At 41.1% G+C, this 18,278-nt stretch overlaps 1 protein-coding gene across 1 annotated transcript; it reads right to left on the bottom strand.

Moving 5' to 3' along the window:
- Nucleotides 1-221: 221 nt before the first annotated feature.
- Nucleotides 222-16,676, bottom strand: LOC132583626 (keratin, type I cytoskeletal 12-like). The gene is made up of 9 exons (XM_060255245.1): nucleotides 16,576-16,676; nucleotides 15,585-16,263; nucleotides 13,778-13,860; nucleotides 10,768-10,924; nucleotides 7,238-7,399; nucleotides 6,494-6,619; nucleotides 5,114-5,331; nucleotides 1,359-1,531; nucleotides 222-416 (listed from the first exon to the last, which is right to left on the bottom strand). The coding sequence occupies exons 1-9, from the start codon at nucleotides 16,674-16,676 to the stop codon at nucleotides 310-312; spliced, it is 1,806 nt and encodes a 601-aa protein (XP_060111228.1). The 3' UTR covers nucleotides 222-309.
- Between the last annotated feature and the right edge of the window lie 1,602 nt (nucleotides 16,677-18,278).

Here is an 18,278-nt window from a genome sequence, read left to right as displayed (position 1 = left end):
TCTTCAGGACAATGCAAGGACTGGTGCCAGCTTCAGTCACAACCCCATCAGCTTCTGCGACCTTGACCCATGCCACAGTGTTACTAGAGATCATACTAGTGCTCCTCTTGCACAGTCTCTGGGAGGAGTAAGAGACTGGAAAGAGAGCTTGTCCAGTAGAGTGAAAGATATATATATATGGTTTATTATTAAAGCAGTTAATTCCATTGGCCACATGGTATTTTGGTACTGCAGTTAAAATATATGCTTCCTCTGAAACATCATCATGAAAAATAGTTTGAGTAATGTTGATACTCCCAATATTGATGTTTATATAGCTGGATTTTCTTCAATGGACTGGATCTTGGAAGATGTTACTCGGCCATGCTCATCTAATTCCTCGATTATTGTTTTAACCACTCTCGTTTTCTTTGGATCTAAAGATGGAAAAGGAAATTATAGATGCCAGAAATGTGTGCACAAGAAACTAATATAGGAACAATATATTTAATCTCAGGCCATAAAAGTCATTCTATAACATGGCAGCCATGTTTCATGATGTTATGTATAACAGGAAGTGCATGAAGAAAATGTAAGAAGAGCCTGACCTGGATAGCCCAGGCAAGCCTGATCTCGTCAGATCTTGGAAGCTAAGCAGGTTAACCATGGCAAGTTCTTGGAAGGGAGACCTCAGAGGAATACCAGGGCCGGGATGCAGAGGCAGAAATATCCAAGCTACCTCTCTGAAATGTCCTTGCCCACCATGGGTCACCAGAAGTCACCATGACTTCCAAGCACGCAAGCATATCCACACACATGTGCACTCTCTCTTTCTCACACACAAAACCCTAAGAAAAGGGGGGGGGGGGAGTAAGAGGATAGGATGTTTCTTACAAAAATGTTTAATCATTCAGCCTGTTTGTGGATTATGACGACTATGTGGGTCATGAATTCAATCATATCTGCAGATAACCAGGTGAATCAGAAATGTCTGTTGATGTATTGTCATATTGTATTAGTGAGCCAGTATGATATTGTGCTTAGAGCGTTGGACTAGGATCTAGGAAACCTGGGTTTGAATCCTCACTGTGCCATGGAAGCTTGCTGGGTAACCTGGACCCAATCACACATTTCCACCTTAATGTACCTCACAGGGTTGTGAGAATAAAGTGGATACTGGGGAGAATGCTGTAAGCCGCTTTGTGTCCCCCTTGGAGAGAAAAGAGAATTATTAATGTAGCAAATAAATAAAGTTGTTTGGGTGAGCTGAACATGGTTGTGTGCATAAGCAATCTAAAATTTTGTTCATAGTTAACTGAGTGCCAAAATCATCTATAGGCTTTAGCCCAGTAATAATGTAAATTTTAAAAATTACTTACCTTTGGCTCTGGGCTTTGTGTCAGAATGTGTCGCTACAGTTCCTCTAGAACCTGATTCTGTGTCAGATCCAGTGGCGCCTTTAGCACTAGATGTTGAGGTTCTTAATCCTGAACTTGTTCCAGATCCTAGATTCCTTGGTCCAGGATCTCTGCTACTACCATATCCAGATTCACTGTTGGTAAGTAATGGGGTTTGTTCTCGTTACTCTTGTGTAATTATATTTCCAGCATTTTTACTATATACTTTGGTCAAATATGCTTACGTCTAGAGAAAACTTGAATCACGGACAAGTTGCACATATTCTGTGCTGGGAACACAGTAAAGAAGAAGAAGACAAAGCAGACCACAGATTTATACCCTGCCCTTCTCTCTGAATCAGAGTCTCAGAGTAGCTTACAATCTCCTTTATCTCCTTCCCCCGCAACAGACAACCCTCTGAGGTGGGTGGGGCTGAGAGAGCTCTCCCAGAAGCTGCCCTTTCAAGGACAATTCCTGTGAAAGCTATGGCTAACCCAAGGCCATTCCAGCAGGTGCAAGTGGAGGAGTGGGGAATCAAACTCGGTTCTCCCAGATAAGAGTCTGCGCACTTAACCACTACACCAAACTGGCTCTCAGTTTATGAAAAGTCAAATAGATTCCTGACTTGTCTTGCTGACAACTTCCTTTTCCAGAAAGTGAAGATGGAAACAAGGGGATCTGCTATCTTGGATTTGATTCTCACCAACAAAGAATTGATTGAAGAAGTAGAAATAGTGGACACCCTGGGCAATAGTGACCATGTGATTTTGGAATTTACAGTCTTAGGGAAGGGAAAAGCTATACATAGTCAGACTTACAGGTTGGACTTCAGAAAGGCAAACTTTGATAAACTTAGAACTATGCTGGGTAAAACCCCATGGTCAGAAATACTTAGGGGGAAGGGGGTTCAGGAGGGATGGGAGTTTCTTAAAAATGAAATACTGAAAGTGCAATCACAGACGATTCCTATGAGAATTAAAAATGGAAAAAAAGCCTAAAGAAGCTGAAGTGGCCTCATAAACAGCTCTCTAAAGACTTGAGAAATAAAAAAGAAACCTTTAGGAATTGGGAGGAGAGTCTTATAACCAAGGATGAATATAAACAAATCACCAGTGCTTGTAGAGAAAAAGTTAGGAAAGCTAAAGCTCAATATGAGCTTAGGCTGGCCAGAGATGCTAAAAACAACAAAAAAGGGTTCTTTTCTTTTGTTCAGAGTAAGAAAAAGAGTAAGGACCCGGTAGGCCCATTGCGAGGGCAAGAAAGTGAAATTGTAACAGGTAATGAAGAGAAGGCGGAACTGCTCAATTCCTACTTTTCCTGAGTCTTCTCTTCCGAGGGAAATGGTGCTCAACATTGCAAAAACAGAACATATAAGGAGGGTATGAAGTTCCAACCTAGGATCAGCATAGGGGTAGTACATAAACACCTAGTTTCTTTAAATGAAACTAAGTCCTCAGGGCCAGATGAATTGCATCCAAGGGTTCCAAAAGAGCTTGCGGATGTAATTTCTGATCCTCTGGCTATTATTTTTGAGAATTCTTGGAGAACAGGAGAGGTGCTGGAAGATTGGAGACGGGCAAATGTTGTCCCCATCTTCAAGAAGGGAAAGAAAGATGATCTGGGTAACTACTGACCTGTCAGCTTGACGTCTATACCTGGAAAAGTTTTAGAACAAATCATCAAACCGTTGGTCCTGGAACATTTAGAAAGATTGGATGTGATTACTAAGAGCCAGCATGGTTTTCTCAAGAACAAGTCATGCCAAACTAACCTGATCTCTTTTTTTGAGAAAGTGACTACCTTGCTGGATCAGGGGAATGCTGTAGACATTGTTTATCTTGATTTCAGTAAGGCTTTTGATAAAGTTCCACATAGTATCCTTGTTGATAAGTTGGTAAAATGTGGTTTGGATCCTGTTACCGTTAGGTGGATCTGTAACTGGTTGACAGATCGCACCCGAAGAGTGCTTGTGAATGGTTCCTCATCCTCTTGGAGAGGAGTGACAATTGGAGTGCCTCAGGGATCTGTCCTGGGACCTGTTTTGTTCAAATCTTTATTAATAACTTGGATGAAAGAATAGAGGGAATGCTTTTTAAATTTGCAGATGATACTAAATTGGGAGGGGTTGCAAACACAGAAGAAGACAGAAACAGGATACAGGATGACCTTGACAGGCTGGAAAACTGGGCTAAAACCAATAAAATGAATTTTAACAGGGATAACTGTAAAGTTCTGCATTTAGGTAGGAAAAATCCAATGCATGGTTATAGGATGGGGGAGACTTGTCTTAGCAGTAGTATGTGTGAAAAGGATCTAGGGGTCTTAGTGGATCATACGCTGAACATGAGTCAACAGTGTGATGCGGTGGCTAAAAAGGCAAATGCAATTTTGGGCTGTATCAACAGAAGTATAGTGTCCATATCATGTGATGTGATGGTATCGCTTTACTCTGCTCTGGTAAGATCTTACCTGAAGTATTGTGTTCAGTTTTGGGCACCACATTTTAAGGATATAGACAAGCTGGAATGGGTCCAGAGGAGGGCGACAAAGGTGGTGAGGGGTCTGGAGACCAAGTCCAATGAGGAAAGGTTGAAGGAGCTGGGGATGTTTAGCCTGGAGAGGAGGCGGCTGGGAGGTGATATGATCACCATATTCAAGTACTTGAAGGACTGTCATATAGAGGATGGTGTGGAATTGTTTTCTGTGGCCCCAGAAGGTAGGACCAGAACCAATGGGTTGAAATTAAATCAAAAGAGTTTCCGGCTCAACATTAGGAAGAACTTCCTGACCGTTAGAGCGATTCCTCAGTGGAACAGGCTTTCTTGGGAGGTGGTGGGCTCTCCTTCCTTGGAGGTTTTTAAACAGAGGCTAGATGGCCATCTGACAGCAATGAAGATCCTGTGAATTTAGGGGGAAGTGTTTGTGAGTTTCCTGCATTGTGCAGGGGGCTGGACTAGATGACCCTAGAGGTCCCTTCCAACTCTATGATTCTATGGTTCTATCACTGTATGTTTTACTGTCTTTCATGTGAAGTTTTACAAGATGGCAGTCATAAAAGCTTTTCCTCTGGGATTAATCAAGAAACTATGCTGTAATTGCATAAAAAAGTAAAACAACAATACAGAATAAGAGAAGCGTTTTTCATGGCTTAAAATAGGTTAGATATTTCTTGATTTTTTGGGGGGGACAACATCAAACATTTCTAATGACATCCCAATTCTGTGTCCTGCTGGTAGACTTCCAAACTTTCTCTCATTGGAGTGACCACCTGATTCCTCAACTGTTTCCTCATGAGTGGAGAATAAATGTGGTTTACTGTTACCTTAATCCCCAACTATAAATAACTGTGAGGTGGCCATGGCTGATAGACAAAGAATTTTCAAGGTAAGCCACAATGGATGGTGGTCCAGGGTCCAAGGGTTTATGTGCCCTTGAAGTTGTGGCAGAACTGCTATAAACTGAACTGTTGCATGAAAAAAAAATGTAGCTGTTTAGAGAAAAAAGAAACCCTTGAAGTGGCATTGGACAGCCCTCTAGTTGGTTGCTCTCTTGTTGGTTGCACTCTAGGTGGTTGCTCATTTATGCTGGCCTGGGGTGCATCTGATGTGCAACCAACATACTGTTTGTACTACAGTAGACAGCTTACAGGCCAGCTGGTGAAATTCCCAACGTTATCAGCTATTTATGAAAAATCTGGCTTGTGTACTTTTTTGGGCTATTTTTTGTTGCTTTGTACCTTGCTTCTCCATCAATCAAATGCCGATAGGTCTCGATCTCATTCTCCAGACGGATCTTAATGTCCAAAAGTTGTCTATAGTCTGTATTTTGGCATTCCATGTCCTCTCTTATCTGGTGCACTTGGGTCTCCACATTGCTGATCAGCCCTTGCATTTGCAGGAGCTGGGCACAATAGCGACTTTCTGATTCTGCCAAAGTAGCTTCAAGTGATTGCCTCTGATGTAGAAAAGAATGAAATGCATAATTAACCCAGGGCTTGTTTTAGACAATCAACATTTCAAAAGGTTGCTATTGCAGCATGTCTTTGAAGGAAAACATTATTTTTATGCAAAGAGAAAGTTCTATGCACTTTTGGAGACACATCCATGTGTAAGCTGTCTTGAGTTGTTTATTTACTGTGCCTCTGTGAACACAACCCCCAAAATGTGCTGTTCAGATTATGTATTTAAGGTTGCATGGTGGGTTTTTATGTGAAAAATGTAAGCCCAAACCCTATGGGATACACAAAACTAGTTGTTGTAGTTCTTTGAATACTGTTCGTAAGAGTTTTGTTTCCAACATGTTGTCGCCTGTTCAGGGTCTTTGGAATGGAACTGGCTGTAGATCAAATAAATGGTTTTCTTAATGAATCTGTCTGAGTTGCTGTAACTGGTTAGATGACATTCTGTTCTTGAACTATTTGGAACATCGTTATTAAAATAGAAAGCCTTAAGGAATTACTTAACTGAATCTATTTTTCTTCACAGATATAGTAAATGAATCTCATAATGAGTTGGCCAGAAGATTGGGGTTGCCAGCTACAGGACTGGAAACACCTGGAGATTAGAGGGTGGAGCCCGGAAGACTGGGGTTTAGGGAGGGGAGGGACCTGGGTAGAATATAGTGCCGTGCAGGGCTTTTTTTTAGCAGGCACTCCTCTGCAAATTAGGCCACCCTCCCTGATGTTGCCAATCCTCTTGGGACTTACAATAGGCCCTGTAGTAAGAACCTTGTAAACTCTTGGAGGACTGGCTACATCTGGGGTGTGTGGCCTAATATGCAAAGGAGTTCCTGCTACAAAAAAAGCCCTGACACTGTGCAGTCTACCTTCTAAAGCAGCCATTCTCTCCAGGAGAAGCGGAATAAATGTTTTAAATAAGTAATAAATACACATCATGCAGTCTGGTGATCTGTTGTAATTCTTTGACGTTTCCAGGCCCCGTCTGGAGGTTGGCAGAATTATAGGTGATCCATCAAAAATGTTGCTGCCTAGCGTTGAGCCTCAAGCACAGAATCAGCAAGAAGCAGATCAGGAGTGCTTGCTATTTCTGTTGATCCTTTCAATTAGCCTCAGTTTTTTTTTAACCTCCTGAATGTATAAAATAGGGTTTGCCCATACCAAAGCAAGTTGAGATTTCAAATCTATTTCCAGAGCTTGAAGGGTGCGTCTCAGGTCTGTGATCTCAGTCTTGTTGGTGCTGGTCTCCTTAACACTCATGTTGATCTTCATGTTTAATTCTTTGCTCTGCAGTAATGCATGAACATGACTAAAATAGAATTCTGTAATACCAGGTAAGAACTTGTGAAGGATTACAAGAGTAATGATAATAAATGGCTCCTTCTAAAAGTTTGGAGGGGAGGTCTGGTGAAGGGGAGAAGGAAAAAACAATGAATTGAAGGCTCAAAAGGGAATGAAAGAAATGAGGAACACTCAGAGGTCATAATTTTTTTTTTATAGCAGGTTCATCTCATATTCTGCTTCCTGGTCATCAACAGGAAGCTAAAAGTTTGGTAAGCTATTTGGATGCATCTGAGCAAATTTAAATGTATCTGATTTGCAGTCTCACATGCATTGCTTTCATGGCTAATCTGTTAGTGCCACCTGCTATGTTTATAGGCATACAGTAAACAATGTGGGGAGGGGAATCTCTTTGGGGAATTTTGAAGTGAGACTTACTGCTTTAATTCTCTGTGTGCCTTTGGTGTCTATCCACAAGCCCAGTAAATCTTGGAATTAGTTCTTGAGGTCGGTTCTTGAATCAGATGCCATGGGGAATGGCAGGATGGGCAGATTGTGTGTTAATTTAGTGTGGGGTATGATACACTACCATGTAGATTTCTGCACACGTGACTGGCAATTTACCTTTTTATTGAACCAGCTTTCGGCATCTTTACGATTTTGCTCTGCCAGAGACTCATACTCTTCTCTCATCCTGTTCAAAAGTGTGGTTAGGTCAGTTCCTGGGATGGCGTTAATTTCAACATTGACATCTCCAGATGCGGTGCCTTGCAAATCTTTCATTTCCTACATAGAAAGGGGGGTGGGGGAAGACTCGATAATTTCATAGGAAATACATGAAATGGTTTATATGTTTTCTGCATATGCACAGTAACAACACCGTCTCACTTTATGCATTTTGAGACAGTAATCTTTTTAACATTTTTGGAAATTCTATACCCACCATTTACCCACCATTTTTTTTTATTATGGGAGAATGTGGGAATATGCACAGGGGAAAGTGCTTGGTTGGGAAAAGTGTTTTAACTATAGCAAAAGTTAAAACTGGTAACAAATATTTTTAAAGTTTTGTTTGAGGGAACAAAAAATGCATACCCACTTTCTCATCAAAACAGCAGCCACAGTTATAGACACTTCACCCCTCAAGAATGCGTAATTACATTTTATGACTGTTTCTCTTTTGTTTCACGTAATTTGGAAGACTTTCTCAAGCTTTTGCGCCTATTGTAGAGATAATGCATTTTCCTAGCAATCCAACTGTAAGATTTTGTACTTCGGATAATATAACTAACTTTGCTGCATGGGTACCAATTGGATATTGAGGATGCAATTAGTAATGAGAGAACTCCCTAGGCCTTTTCCTATTTGATGGTGTTATGCAGTTTTTACTGCTCATTTGCTGGGTTAGTAAGACAGATTGTTTAGCATTCAAATAACAAACTATTAACTTGCTTTGCTGATAACAAAATGGTATTGTATATTCCCATTTTAAGTTAGAGAGACAACATCATGCACACAAATGTTCTGCACTTACAGCCCAGGTCTTTTTGTTTTCAACCAAAGAGGAAATTAATGGGGTGTAGTTGTTGTAACATTACTGAAGTTTAAGTGATTTGTAATCACTATAGAGTATTGACCTGGATGGCCCAGGCTAGAATGATCTCAGTACATCTCAGAAGCTAAGCAAGTTGGCCCTGGCTAGTATTTGGATGGGAGATCTCCAAATAATACCAGGGGTGTGATGTGGAGGCAAGCAGTGGCCTTCAAAACCCTATTGGGTCCACCTTAAATCAGCTGTGACTTTACAGCACTTTCCTCCAGCACCTACACAGGACCTGGAATTTGCTTCTTGAAGTGTGAGTCATAAACTCTTTTGTTGTGTAAGTCATTTTGTCTTAGATCTATTCCATTCTCTTATCTTGATAGAATGTACTGCCATTTGCTCAAAAGGATAATGAAAATGGCCAATATTTGTTCATTTTTATGTAATAATAATAATTTTAAAATCTACTTTGATTTTTTAGTATTGCCTGAATTATGTAGATTCATTTGTGAACAGGTAGATGATTTTGATTTGTGTTGAGGAGTTTTAGCTCAATGGAATTTTGGATTCTTCCTTTTTAAAAAATAAAATATTTAAATGCAAAACCACTTGAAAATAATATATGTTATCACTGCACATATGTATGATTCTAATACAAGATAAACAGATCAATTAGTCACAAATCTTCTTGTTGCCTCCCTTTCCACATTGTCAAATAATGTATATGTTTATGTAAACAGCACTTTGGCAAATCCATGAATGCCAGCCAAATATTTTGCTGGCATTTTCCTATACTGCTTTTTCCACTACCACATCAAGATTGTTTTAATTTTTGATTAAAAGGACAAAATAAAGTCTACATCAGTTCTTTCCACAATGTTTTTGAGTTTTATTTAATAATTTAACATTAATAGTTTTAACAGTTTCCCCCAGTATATCTAAATGATTGCATAGTTACAGCATCAGATATAAAGAATTTAAAGGACCACCTGTTCCCATATGAATCTGCCCACTGTTTAAGAGCTATCATCTGCCCTGTTCTGCGTGTCCTGAAATTAAGTGAGCAAGCACTATTGTCTTCTGTTTGTGACATGGCACTCTTATTGGGGAATTTCTTTCCCGCAGAAATTCACTTGTTGCTTGTTGCTTTTAAGAACAGCCTCCAACATCTCCCCCACTCCACCTGTGAGATACCTCAGAGTCATTGCCATTATGGTTACGATGCAGGACATGGTTGCACAAAGGACAAAGGCATTCATGGGTTTATAATTTATTATTTTAGTTTATAGTTTATTATTTTGCAAATGATGTAGGAGGGTGCCATAAAACCAAGGGAAGACAGTTTGCAGTAGCAAGTGTGTGCAATGATTAGTGAAGTTACCTAATGTCTCATTCTTCCTCACTTGCATTCCATTTGTTGAATTAAACTTGATGTGCCATTTTTGGCACCTTGAGATTATTTGTATTGCTTTTATTTGTTTTGGGCTGCAGTGAATGATGACAGGACAGCATGCCAGCATGCAGGCTAAATAAATAAATAGTAAGTAGGAGACACATATTGTAACAGAATATTTTGCTGTTGTGTCGAGGCCTTTCTAGTTGATAGATTTTACCACACTCTACACACAGTCCTCCTGAAACGTGGAATTGCTATTTTGACTGCAAGGGGAAAATGTGCATCTTTCAGTACACACAAACTAGAAGCAGGCTGAAAACATCTGTATTGTCTCTTTCAGACAAAATGGGGATTGTGCATCGTGCGATGGTCACATGCAGTGTGCCCACATATGCTTAAAACTGAAAAGGGCTAAAGATTTTACAGTACTATTAAATTGGCTGTGTGATTGACCCTACAGAAAGGCCCTTTGAGGTGGTGGTTATGCAAATTTCAAAGTAAGTAAACCTGTTGCTTTTACAGTCCTTTATGTAATGCAGTTAGGAATTACATGAAGATATTTTGGGAATATATTAACAGTTATGGAGCACTTTAGCTGCACCATCTCAAGGGCACTGTGTAATACGCTGATACAGGGCACTTTTTGCAGACAGGAGGGATGGAAGAGGGATAGAAGGAGTAAGAAAGAAGCCATTTGATGGAAATATTCAAACAGAACTTCCTTTTTCATTCCACTAATTGGGGAGGGGAAATGTAAGAGGAACCAAGTGTTGCCAGCTCCAGTTGGGGAAATTCCTGGAGATTTGGGAGGTGGAGCCTAGAGAGGGCAGAGTTTAGGGATGGAGGGACTCCAGCAGGATATAATGTCACAGAATCTGCCCTTCAAAGTAGCCATTTTCTCCAGTGGAATTGAGCTCTGTCATCTGGATATATTCAAGGCCCACCTGGAGGTTGGCAACCCTCGCAGGAACTTATATTGGTAGGGCAATGGGATATTCTGCAAATACAATCATGTTTCACCCTCTTGTAGGGCACTAAATGACCACGGATACCACTGTTAGTCTCACTGAAGTTTGTGGGGATCAACGAAGCATCTGTTAGTAGTATAGTTGCTTTTGTCGCTGAATACTGTATATCTTAGGTCCACCAACTGTGAATTGCCAAAGTTTGTACATGATAAATTTGTAGTCTGTTTTGGCAAAATTGCTACCTTACCTCTATATGGTTCTTCTTGAGGAAGGCCAGCTCTTCAGTCTCATTTTCAATCTGCATTTCCAGGTCACTCTTGCACAAAGTCAAGTCATTGAGTACTTTATGCAGCCCATTGATGTCTGCTTCAGCACTCTGACGAAGGAACATCTCATTTTCATATCTGAAAAAAGTTTTTTTTTAAAGTTATTAATATTTAGCATTTGTTCAGCACTTTAAAGCTCTCTTCCTATATTAGCACAGTAATCTTTATAATTCGGAGGATGGTGGAAGACAGGAGGGCCTGGCGTGACTTTGTCCATGGGGTTGCAAAGAGTCGGACTCGACTGTGCGACTGAACAACAATCTTTATAATAGCCATATAAAACGGGCCAGGGTTATTAACCCCATATACAAATGAAGGACTAAGGGTGTTTATACACTGGCAGTTTGTGACTCTCTATCACCAAATTGGAAACTCACCTTTTACATTACCTAACGTTCTCACAACTGTTTTGCATCGTTGCTGTCTGAAGCATTTACATTTGTTTCAGTGAGATGAGTTTTGGAGCTGCTCCTGCAACGTTTTTCTCCACACTAGTTTTGATCTGGTCGTTTCTCTACAGGCGTTTCAAACTTGTATTGTAGAAGTTTTCATGTGCTTTAAAAGACTCCTCCAAAAGCCACCACAAGGTGCAGTAATTTGCATGAGAACTGACAGCACTTGAAATTTTTACATATCATTGCTTGCCTCATCTAGTAATTTAAATTTGTATTGTTTTTGCAGTGTTGACATGATTTCCAAGCAATCGTATACATTTAACTTAGCACTGGTATTCTGGCTGCCCTCTGATCAGAGACACCTCCCCCCCCCCCCCCCCAAATTGAAATGCTTAAATGTAAAAGGAAAATAATTAAAGCGGAACAGTGGCAGGTGATTTGAAGACTCTAAAACTCTGGATCAAACTGAATGTAAAAACACCCTAAGTCTGAGAGATAGTAATTTGCCTAAGGCTATAGGGAGCAATCCTAAACAAGTATACTTGGAACTTACTCCCAGGAAAATATTCTTTCCTGTTTGGTGTAATGGTTAAAAACATGGGCTCTTAACTGGGAGAACTGGGTTTGATTTCCCCTCCTCCACATGAAGCCAGCTGGGTGACCTTGGGCCAGTCACAATTCTCTCAGAGCTCTCTCAGCCCCACCTACCCCACAGGGTATCTTTTGTAGGAAGAGGAAGGGAAGGTGATTATAAGCTGCTCTGGGACTCTGTGAGGGGGGGTATAAATCCATCCTCCTCCTCCTCATAATCTTAGTGCCTCTTGATCTGAGAGTTGAACCAGCAGCCCCCTGGAACCTTCTGATTATTGCTGCAACGATTTACATCTCCAAGGTTTGGAACTACTAAACTTTTATTGTGTGGGTATCATATTTCTTGACCTATTATTTCAGGGGTGGCCAACGGTAGCTCTCCAGATGTTTTTTGCCTACATCTCCCATCAGCCCCAGCCAGCATGGCCAATGGCTGGGGCTGATGGGAGTTGTAGGCAAAAACACATCTGGAGAGCTACCATTGGCCACCCCTGCATTATTTGATTGCCATTGTTTGACATCCAGTTCCCACATTGCAGAGTACTTGCGTCCTCCACATCTCTGGTTGATTAGATGTGCATTGTTATGTCTGGGCTGAAGTTTCCTAGGGACTTTGTGAGCACGAAACCAAAAGACAATAGAGCACTAGGATTGCAGCAGCCGCAGTCTGGATGGAAGGGCTGCACTGGACTACCTGTAGGGGGCTTGAGGGCCTGTTTGAATGCATCTGTAAATTGGGAGCAGGGAGGAGATTAACAGTATATAACCAGGCTGTGGTCTGGAGTTTGCATGCTTGTACATAGTTGCTGAAATCTGCAGTAAAGTTGCTGATCACTATGCTTGGAGTCCTCATTCTTACCATCAAACCCAGTATTTTACATACATCAAACGTTCCATGCTCAGAAGTTAATTACCCAGCATGTGAGGGCGCAGTTTGGGTTGGGACCACAGTATGTGAAGAGGGGGATTTAGCCTTCCCTCATGTACCATTTTAAGGATTGAAAAAAACCCATGGAGCTGTTTGTTTCCATGGATAAATGTCCATGTCGCCATCATTATATGCATTAGTGCAGGGATGCCCGCCAAGTGTTTTTAGAAAGTGGTTGGAGCCAATGAATTTTGCACAGCAAGGCTTCTGATTGGCCATTGGAGATCTGATTGGATGTCCAGACTTTTAAAAATGCTGCTTTGGCAGCAATGGCCACCATGGCACAGGAATCTTAATTGTGTGGCTGAATATAGGCCAGGGATGGCCAAACATGCTTAACATAAGAGCTACATAGAATAAAAGTCAGATGCTTGAGAGCCACAAAACTTTAATATCAGATGTTTGAGAGCCACAAGGAATGAAAGCTGGAAAGAAAGCAAATATAGATGGGGAGGAGGACAGAGGAAGTGGAAAGAAAGCAACTTTAACTGTAAATGTATTCTCCAAGCCGCCGGCTGGTTTGGTTTGGAGAAGTGATCTAAAGAGACAAATGCCTTCTCCAAGTTAGCCAACAGTGCAGTAGGGGCTTTGAGAGCCACACAATATGTGTGAAAGAGCCACATGTGGTTCCTGGACCACAGTTTGGCCACCCCAGATATATGCCCTTGCAGCCACTTTATAGATGGGTCCACCTCTTGCGGCAGACATTTGGTGCCTGTGCCCACCATACAGTGTCAGAATTCCAGTGGTGCCCACAAGCTCAAAAAGGTTGGGAACTCCTTTTGGTTCACATAGGGAAAATGGCACTGGTGGAGGATTGAGCTTCTCTCTTCATGCACCATGGTCAAATCTGAATTGGCCCCCGTGCATGCCTGAGAATTACATTCCAAGCACAGGACTCCCTGCACATGTGTGATCAACATGATTTGTGGTGCTTTGTAATGTAATTTGATTGTGAGTTTTCTACTTTTTGTTCTGGTTGCTTTTGTCAAGTTCTCTTAAACCCATTCCACTTACTTTATTCTGAAGTCATCTGCAGCCAGCCTGGCATTGTCTATCTGTAGGATAACACTAGCATTGGTAACACTTGCTGAAAGGTTCTGGGGTGGGGTGGGGGGGTGAAAACAGAAAAAGGAAAGATCACTGGATGTGAACGATTACCAGATTAATTAAAATTGTACACTTTTTGTTAGCATAATTGATAAATTGGGCAAAAGGTGATATGTATGTCGTCTTCTTATAGTTTGCTTTGCTGGTGTAATTTTTAAAATTATGGTGATTGCATCCACACAGAAATTTTGGCTGGGGGAGCATCTACATAGCATAGGCTTGCCAACCTCCAGATGGTAGCTGGAGTTCTTCTGGGGTTACAACTGCTCTCCAGGTGACAGAGATCAGTTCACCTGCAGGAAATGGCTGCTTTGGAAGGTGGACTTTATGGCATTATGGCATGAAGTTCCACCCCAAACCCCACCTTCCTCAGGCTCCACCCCCAAAATTTCTATGCAGTCCTCACAGAGCATCATTTTGTAATTGGTCACTTCCCAGGCTTTCCCTGTCTTTGCTACTTTCTTCCTCAAACCTGATTTAATTGGATCTTTCTGGAAAGAACACAGTCCATGCATGTTTGTGAGAATGGGAAAATGCATATTTTCAAAGGTCCTGCTTGCACTGGGACATTTTCTTCCCATTAGCTCCTTGAAGAGGCCATTTTCTCTGGTGCACCATCAGAGGGCTTTTTGAGAGCTTTAGCACCTCCCAGTCACAGCCCCACAGTGAACAGCTGTTGCCTTTACAGCCTGTACTTTTAACTCCCCTGTTGGAAATAGCATTTTAAATTGCATGGATTTGGGTTGAAAGCCTGGGCTTAGGGCTGCTCATATGTTCTTAAATTGTTTCCCATTTCTCTGACTTCATATCCTGGGGGTGGGGGGCAAAATAATTTTCAAAAATGTATCAGCATAGGCAACAGCTTTCTGAGTAAGTCAAAGAGTAAAATGTTCTTTTGGAAATTCAGGACTTCCCTTAAATTAATATAGTGGATGATCTATCTAGGATGGTGCTATATTACTGCTGGTTTCCCCCTAGATTTCTTTAACTGAATGAAAAGTGTGGGGTTTTATTTCCTTGGACACATTCCCATGATTTTTAGTGAAAATGCACTATTGCCTTCTGCTTTTTACATAGCCTGTTTCCTGATGGGGCAAGCTTATTTAGTTTTAATGCCATACTTCTGAGGGTGGTGTGAGAAGCCTCAAGGGTGGACTGCAGCTTAAATGCAATTTCATTTAAGTCGATATTATTTTATAAAAATTAAGACATAGCATTGAGAGAGGGGCATTTGGAATGGACAAATATGTGTACTTATATCTGCCCATCATTTCCCCATTCTAAACTCCCCTTGTTATAAATATTAAAAATAAATAAATTTAGGCTTGACAAAGGCTTCAAACTTTGCTGTGGCCATATTCATGGCATTGTTTATAGAGTATTGGGAATGACAAGTGCAGTACAATAGTTGTCCAGCTCAATCATGCTGACATTTGTAGTTTAAAAAGGTATACAGTAGTGCATATGTGTGTATGGAGAACAGGAATTGGAACTCATACAGTGGAAGATCACAGGATGTGACTGTCATCACTTACTTGCACAATTAAAAAGGCAGTTCCCATCAACATCACAATATTTACAAACTGTCCTCCATATTGCCCTGGTGGTATACGGTTTCCTTTTCACTGCCTTTCCATTGTAGATTATATTCTGCATTATTCAACAGCATGAGCATTATACTTCAGAATCTATTTCAAATAGAGGGCCTACTCACCTTATTTCGGAGTTCATCGATTGTACTATAGTATTTGCTATAGCCACTGGGTTCTCCGTCATTGTGTGGTCTAGATCTTTCATACCAGTTTCTGATTTTTTGTTCAAGGTCCCCGTTTGCCTCTTCCAGGGCTCGTACTTTAGCCAGGTAGGAGGCCAGGCGGTCATTAAGGTTCTGCATGGTTTCTTTTTCACCACCAGAGAGAAGCCTACCATCATAACCAGCAGTGCCAGGACTGTAAGGATAAAAGCAACCAGTAGTGCCCCCTCCAATGCCACTGCAGCCTAACTCAGCACCACAGGATACCCCAGCACCAAAAGTTCCCACACTGGATCCTCCACCAGAAGAAAAGCTAAACATTCCACTGCTTGCAAAAGTTCCTGCACCAGACCCTCCACCCAGGCCATAAGTTCCACGGTTACCCAAAGTTCCCACAATGGACCCTCCACCCAGGCTATTCATTCCACAACCAGAGGGTTTCATAGATCCCCTGCCGCTTCGAGGAGAACAAGCCTGCCTAGATGCACGGCCAAAGAAAGACATAATCTTGAGACAGAGGTGCAAGCAAGTATGCAAAAGCAGAAGTGTCAACCATGCAGAGAGTTTAAACTGTAAGACTAGCATCAAGCTTTTATATGCTGATTTTGTAAGGGCGTATTCTTTGTTTGCAGCATGTTTTCTTAACACCAGTGTTTGGCCAATTTATCATTTCTAACTTGCGTGACTTCTGGATATTAATAGCCAGACCCAGTATTCTGTCTTGTTCATTTCTCCTGGGGCCATTTGTGATTTTTCCCCCCCGAAAATGGAGAATGGGTGGATTTGACCAGGCAAAAACTTTCATTAACTTTTCAGCAATGTTAAGTAAATCCTCCTCTCCCAGTCCTACCATTGTTTATTTTTTTAAACCCATCATTATAAACATACTTCTGTCACACACTTGCAATACAGACTCATAGTAGGGATATGCAGACTGCTCTTATTTCCTCACTCTGGGTGGTGCAGAGAACTATGTGGTTTGTGTTGTCTCTGCAAGAGCATCCTTTGATTGTTCGAGCTGCCTTTTCTCATGTGGGAGCTTTTCAAATACATTTTCGTATTATTTCTTTAAGCTCTTTGCTATAATCACAAACCTTAATCTAACAAGATGCTGGTTTTGCTTCCTGAAACTGCCCCCTCTCCTGTTGTCAAGGATCCAGCAAATTAAAGGTGTTTCAGCAGTCAGTTTACTTAGACTGCAGAACACTTGAGAAATTTCAACAGTGTTAGAAATTAAAGAAGCCCTGAATAAGTGAAGAGATAACTTTTGTTGAATCAAATAATCTTTAAGACATAGGGTGCTCTTAAGAGAAAAAATGATATATTTAGACTGATGATTATGTGGTTAAGAAGATTTGAGCAGGTTGAAGGTTTATATTATTAAAAAAACAGGGAATCAGTTTACCTAAAGTTCCAGAGAGAAAGCTGTGAAAAATGCATTATTTTAAAATGTCTAGATTATATTATACCATTTGGTCTCTGCTTCCTTGTCAGGTTTAGAAACACTCACATATGAAAGATTTCTTTTGGACATCAGAATTGGCCCAATGCATTTGCATACTGTTTGGCCACTTATTTTCATAAACAAATTCATTCTTGGATTGCACAGGACAAACTCCATGTTATCACACAGCAGGAGAAGGCCAACACTTTCATTATATGTGTGTCAGCAGCATCCAGAGGCACCTGGCTGTTGAGTGGAATTTGATCTTATTAGCAAGGAAGTTCCAATGCATTTAGTCCAGAAGCAAATCCAGAATCATAGCTGTGGTGTTTGGCATGATGAGAGTGTTGAACATTAATGGGCTTGTAGACAAATGCAAAACACATGCATGGACATTTAATAAATGTAGGGCTTTGGGTTTTTTACAATTCTGAGAAAGTTTTCTGGAACAAATGCTCACAGTTGTAATTTGTAAAGGTAAAGTTAGTCCCCTGTGCAAGCACCTAGTCATTACTGACCCATGGGGTGACATCACATCACATTTTCTTGGCAGACTTTTTACTAAGCAGTGATTTTACAGACCTCAGAAGAATGGAAGCCTGAGACTGAGTCAACCTTGAGCTGGTTACCTGAACCCAGTTTCCGCTGGGATTCAACTCAGGTTGTGAGCAGAGCCTGGATTGCAGTACTGCAGTTTACCACTCTGCACCATAGTGCTTCTTTTGTAATTAACTAGCAAGTATGTCAGAATCTGAAATCCGATTAATTCTATCAACCAACAAGCTGCAGCAAAGGTTTATCCTCAATTTCTGAAGATAAACTGTGGTGTAAAGTCACAATCAATTAATGACAGCTCCATTATGGGGTTTTCAAGGAAAGAGTTGGTTTGCTATTGCCTTCCTCTGCATAGCAGTCTCCTAGGTAGTTTCCCATCCAAGTACTCATTCTGCTTAACATCCAGGCCCTGACAACATCAGGCAAGTCTGGGCTATTAGGGCTCCTAGATTTCTGCTTGTACTGTATTGTTTTAATGATGACTGCCAGATGCTGGTGAAACATGTCAGCATAGGTTTGCCAGGTCCTCCCTCGCCACCGGCGGGGGATTGTGGGGGTAGGGTTGTGAGCTTCAGGTTGGGAACATTCTGGAGATTTGGGAATGGAGCCTGGGAAGGACAAGGGCCTCATTGAAGTACAATGCTAAAGTCCACCTT

This window comes from Heteronotia binoei, chromosome 15 (assembly GCF_032191835.1).
Source record: "Heteronotia binoei isolate CCM8104 ecotype False Entrance Well chromosome 15, APGP_CSIRO_Hbin_v1, whole genome shotgun sequence".
NCBI classification, from domain to species: Eukaryota; Metazoa; Chordata; class Lepidosauria; order Squamata; family Gekkonidae; genus Heteronotia; species Heteronotia binoei.
Note: the sequence above shows the minus strand (reverse complement) of the source record. Positions and strands in the feature narration are given on the sequence as shown.